The 5,839-nt window shown below is 32.8% G+C and overlaps 1 protein-coding gene and 1 non-coding gene across 3 annotated transcripts; both read left to right on the forward strand.

The window, feature by feature from the left end:
- Window positions 1–463: 463 nt before the first annotated feature.
- TRNAI-AAU (transfer RNA isoleucine (anticodon AAU)) lies at window positions 464–537 on the forward strand. The gene has a single exon. It is a non-coding gene; the product is annotated as a tRNA-Ile (tRNA).
- A 19-nt stretch (window positions 538–556) lies between these two features.
- LOC140865585 (peroxidase 10-like) lies at window positions 557–4,510 on the forward strand. 2 transcript variants are annotated; one of them, XM_073270268.1, is made up of 4 exons: window positions 557–782; window positions 2,840–3,031; window positions 3,145–3,310; window positions 3,775–4,510. In XM_073270268.1, the coding sequence occupies exons 1-4, from the start codon at window positions 705–707 to the stop codon at window positions 4,182–4,184; spliced, it is 846 nt and encodes a 281-aa protein (XP_073126369.1). In that variant the 5' UTR covers window positions 557–704; the 3' UTR covers window positions 4,185–4,510. The 2 variants fall into 2 exon arrangements, with proteins under 2 accessions (XP_073126369.1, XP_073126368.1); XM_073270267.1 differs by lacking the exon at window positions 557–782 and adding an exon at window positions 2,325–2,570 and having other exon boundaries at window positions 3,775–4,508.
- The last annotated feature ends 1,329 nt before the right edge of the window (window positions 4,511–5,839 follow it).

Below are 5,839 nucleotides of genomic sequence, written 5' to 3' on the forward strand. Positions count from 1 at the left end.
CCAATGGCGCTTGATATCTCAATATAAACGAGATAAGATCTCGAGTTTGACATATTTGTGGAACCGTTTTCCTTTTAAGATTGAAAAATTCCACTTACTGTTTACCTATCAAATAGTAAATAAGTTCTCACGGATTAATACAAGTAAAGACGACAATGAAATCAGATACATGATTATTTTTGTGTTATACGTGTAGGAGATTAGACTAATAATGGAGGAAAAACTATACAAAATTCAAGACTTGTTGAATGTTAAATTTAATATATTTCGAATAGATGAGAAATTAATTTTTTTCAAACAACATATAAATAGGGAGCATTTTTTTTGCAGAAAGATGATATTTGTCCCTCTTTTGGTTCGTTCGCCCCTAAATTTGAGGCCTCGTGCCAAAAAAAAAAAACATATCTTTAAAATTATATAATTAAAAGTATATTAATATATTTCTGAAGATTGACAACAAATTGGCCCATTAGCTCAGTTGGTTAGAGCGTCGTGCTAATAACGCGAAGGTCGCAGGTTCGAGACCTGCATGGGCCAATTCTTTTTTGTTTTTTATTTTTGAAACCGCCAATTGTTTTTTATTTTTCCCAAAATATATTTCACCGATGTTTGATTATTTCGTGAAATTTTCCATCAATGGCGCTTCTAATTTTTGAGGGAATCAAAGAATTTTTTGGTTATTGGTTACAAATCACGATTTATTTATGCAAAATTTGGGGTTTCCAGAATCTCTGGGGAGTTCGGGGAAGCTGAAGAATGGAGATGTATGGTTTCGTTCTCCGGTAAGTTCAAATTCTTGACATGAAATTATTTTAACTTTTAAGGCGAAGATTTATGCGGGAAAAGTTGAAAGATCCTGAATTTTTGTTTAGCCACCATTGTTATTTGTCCCGATTCCTTTACTGCATATATATTTTAATCTTCGTGCCTCGATATTTGCTTTAAATTATAATGTTGTGACCAAATCTTTCACCAGTTTCTGTGATGTAATCCTTATCTAGACTAAGCACTGGAAGATTAGTGGTGATTAATAAATGTGAACTGGTTGGTGCAGCCGCCTCTGTCAAAATTCTTACAACATCTGCATTGTCATGAAGCACATTAGTGCTTCTACCATACTATGTTTTCAGTTGACAGATTCGAGTTAGCCGAATCGTTGCTCGACACATGTGATTTCCACTTGTTGAATATAATTAGAACTGAGGTGTCTCCGATTGCTTTTGGTTGAATTAGAAGAAAGTTGTTGCGGCCATGGATTATAAAATTTGTGGATTTCTTGGAGCTATAGCACATGCTTATAAAATGTACCGATTAAGTGCATCTGTTCCCTTTTGAAAAGCTGTTTGCTGATATTGCCTGAGTGCAGGTCTAATATAACCTTTAAGTTGACCGCATTAAGTGCGAAAAGAAGTTCGAAAAAGCACGACTTCTTTAGATAAAATTGTAAGCTAACACAAGGTAACTTTTAAATTGTCAAATATAAATCTTTGATGAATAAAATTTTTAGAAAAAAAATCCTAAAGACACCGAAATAAAACCTGAGTTTTTATCGGACGATATGGGAGACGATATAATTATATAAATGAAGAGGAGGATATTGAATTAGAATCCGACAAAGTGCTAGACAATTAGAACGATTGCTAAGAATTATTAATATTTGTGTTTTTGAGAACTTGAAGTTTTATGTATTTATTCTTAAATTTTGTATTTTTATGTGTTGTTTAATATGTTAACTTGATACAAGTAAAACTATAGTAAAACTAAAACTGTTTTTTCATGTTTAATCTCATACTAAACAGGCTTAAAGCTTGTAAAACTTCAAGCGTGGTCGCAACTCTTCATCTTACTTTGTGCTTTGACCTACACCACAAACGATTCCACATTTCTCTACAGTTGTATGCAGTGTAATCTAGCTTTCAACTAAACTTCATAAAGATTGAACATTGACGGTATAACTATCTCGAAATTATTCCTTTAAAATTTTAAGGTGCTTAATTAATTAAAATGAAAACACTGAGTTGTGAAATATCAGGGGTGCAAGCTCACATTACTTAAGAATATTCTTATTGCTTATTTTTTTCAAAAAGTTCAAGTACAATGATAACATGTAAATAATTAAGAACTATTAAGTGGTATATGATGCAGTTTTTATCTTCTTTCTTTTGATGCATGCATTAGTTCTATGATGGCAGACATGGCAATTAGGTAGTAGTGGGATCGCCACTCTCCACTCTCACCAATGAGTTCTCTTGAATAATCCCATATTCTTACTATAAATTGAATCATTCCAAGATTAGTGACCGTGAAATTGTGAATAAGTAATGGAGTGTAAAATCTTCAATCCTGCTTTTCTCTTCTTTATCATCTATTCTTCAATGTTCTTGATACAATCACAGCCCAATGTTCCTTATTATGGCAAATCTGATGGACCTCTTAGTTACAGTTTCTATGCTAGATCTTGCCCTCAATTAGCCATGATAGTGAGTCGTGGTGTTTGGGCAGCATTCCAAAAAGACAACAGAATCACTGCTTCCCTCCTGCGGTTGCACTTTCATGATTGTTTCGTAGACGTAATAGTTCTCCTACTCTGCTATTTGACTTCATTGTCCTAATAAACATAATGATCATGTAATGAGAGTACGAAATGGTTTTACAAAATTATGCATTGTACTCATCTAGTAACTTGATGCTAGATAGTTACTAAATGAATCCCGTTATACACAGTTTTTGTCGCACCATCCATGAGCAGATGGCGTGACAAAACTGAAAGGATTTTAAATTAAAACATGGAAGGAGTGCATTTCTTGATGTTTATGGACTTGCTATATGCTCTTTGTAGGGGTGTGAAGGTTCTGTGCTTCTGGATGACACTAAAGAATTCAATGGGGAAAAGAACGCTGGACCCAACCGTAATTCTGCTAGAGGATTTGATGTTATCGACAACATAAAGGCAGATGTAGAAAAATATTGCCCCTCAACAGTGTCCTGTGTGGACATATTGACTCTAGCGGCTAGAGACGCCGTTTTTCAGGTAACCTACATAATTATACCCTGCTTGTTCTTCATATATTTTTAATAATACCGGGTAAATGGGAGCTGATATATGTCTTCTGCTCTTGTATTCATGTATCTAATTTGGTGCAGTCAGGAGGTCCTTTCTGGCCTGTTTCATTAGGTAGGCTAGATGGTTTTACTGCAGCTGAGAAGTCAGCAAACGAACAGTTGCCATCACCTTTCGAACCTCTAGATGCCATCACTGCCAAGTTTGTAGCAAAGGGTCTTGACATGAAAGACATGGTAGTTCTGTCAGGTAATGTAATTTTTGTGTTTGCTGGTACGTATTGTAGAGTCTGAGTGTTGGCAATGAATTGCTTTTGATAATCTCTGTGATAGTAATGGACATGTGACCCTTGGTCTATTGTATAGTATAAAAGCTTTAGGTTGCACTTATCTAATCAGTCGTGCCTTCCAACACTGCGACAAATACTCGGATTTGCAATTGTTTGATGGTAAAACTGCTTTCCTACGCCATGATGCAAATGTTTTGGACAATTATACCATTTTAATAATTTAGTTATATATCCGGGATAAAGATTCTTCTTCGATTTCAGTTGAAGCAGTCTTTAACTACTAGTCTCTCCTAGTGAAAGTAATCAAAAAATGTCAGATATGCTCCTTGACGTTTGAGCTATAATGTTAATATCAGTAATCAGTCGAATCTTTTAAAACAAGTAGTCTACTCCTGTTTTAGTATCTGAACCTTTTACTTCACAGGTGGCCATACTATTGGTTTTGCTCAATGTTTCACTTTCAAGAGGAGGCTCTTCGACTTCCAAAACACCGGAAAACCGGACCCTTCCCTTGATTCTTCGTTTCTAACGAACTTGCAAGGTGCTTGTCCAAATGTGGCTAAATCAAACAGCAACTTAAATCCTTTGGATTCTCAGAGCATATACAGATTCGACAACCTGTATTTCAAGAACCTTGTTAATAACACGGGCCTGCTCGAATCTGATCAAGCTTTACTCGGGGATCCAAAGACCGCTGCACTGGTTAAGGATTATAGCAGAGACCCGTTTCTTTTTGCAAAGGATTTCTCTGCATCGATGATGAAACTTGGCAATATTGGTGTGCTTACAGGTGAAGCTGGACAGATTAGGAAGAAATGTGGTTCTGTAAACTAGTTTCAGAGGAGGAAAATAGAAGATAAACGTTGAAAAACACAAAATCTCAACTTTGGTAATTGGAGAAGGTGGCTAGAATGTGCTTTCCTTGTCAGTGTATTGTGTTTTGTTTTGTAATATATTAACTATTGTCCCTTGTAACAATGTTAACTATTTCATCTATGTGGGACAAATTATGAATCAAGAGTGCTCATACATGGGAAAATCCTGGTTCAGTCCGAAATGTTTGAACACATTCCCGATTCAGTTCTAAATGTTTGAACGTTTCCGGTTTGGTCCCAAATGTTTTCCAAAAATTCTCGGTTCAGTCCTAAATGTTTTTATATTTTCGGTTTGATCCCAAATGTTTCAAAAAGTTTTCAGTTAAGTCCTAAATGTTTTACGTTCCAGATTTCGTCCTAAATATTTTTCAAAATTTGTCGGTTTGGTCCTTCCATCTACAAACAAAGCTCTACAAACAAAGCGTGATAAAAAAACTTACAAAAAAAAAAAAGTTAAATAAAATAATAATAATAATAATAATAATAATAATAAATGAACAATAATTTCTTTCAAATGAAAATATAATATAAATTATGCAAAATAAAATTATAGAATAAAAAAATAATTGAACCGCGCAATCTTATAGTTAAAAACATTATCAATCACAAACAAATAAACAAATATTTTAGTAAATAACTAGTATTACTTATTTTACAAAATAATTAAACTTTTCAATAAATTTTTCAAGAGAAGAATACTTATGGTTAACAATTGAGAAAATATAATGAATTATTTGACCACCGTTAAAGTAGTGATATGAAATTAAGTTTTATTTAATAGTAAATTTTTCTCAAATACTAATTATTTAAATTATAAAAAGAGTTTTAAAAAGATATGTATCTTTTTCCAACCTCCAAATTTTTTCTTAAATGTGCAAGCATCATGAATAAGAATATAACAAAATTAATAGAAATGTGAAATAACATCATTAAATTTTAATTCCTCAAGTTTCGTTTATTTTATTTAAGTTTTTATTTTATAGCATCATGAATTTAATATTTTCATTTTGAACATTGTGTAAAATTGATTTAAATTTGGATAAAAACTCTAATAAATTTGTGTTTTATTTACAACTTGTTTAATGTTAAATATATAATAAATAATATAAAACCCAATCATAAATGATATAACACCACGCGGTGTTAGTTTTAACACACGAGTAGATGAAAGGATCAAACCGGGAAATTTTGAGAAATATTTGGCACAAAATCGGCAATGTAAAAATATTTAGGACTGAACCGGAAACTTTCAGAAAACATTTAGGACCAAACCGGGAACGTATAAACATTTAGGACTGAACCAAAAACTTTTGAGAAACATTTAGGACCAAACCGGAAACGTCCAAACATTTAGAACTGAACCGGAAATGTGTCCAAATATTTAGGACTGAACCAGGATTTTGCCCCTCATACATGCATATATAAAATTATCTATTAAAGACATTTTGGATAAAAGATAGAAACAATGAATCAACATAAATTCAAAGTGAAGTACACTTCTATCTGTTAGTAATGATAGATGGATATCAAGTATGACTAAGGTGGTGTTTGAGATTACTTCTAAAAATTGTTTTTCAACTTTTCTTTCACAATAATTGTGAAAATATCTTATGT

This window comes from Henckelia pumila, chromosome 4 (genome assembly GCF_033568475.1).
Source record: "Henckelia pumila isolate YLH828 chromosome 4, ASM3356847v2, whole genome shotgun sequence".
NCBI lineage: Eukaryota > Viridiplantae > Streptophyta > Magnoliopsida > Lamiales > Gesneriaceae > Henckelia > Henckelia pumila.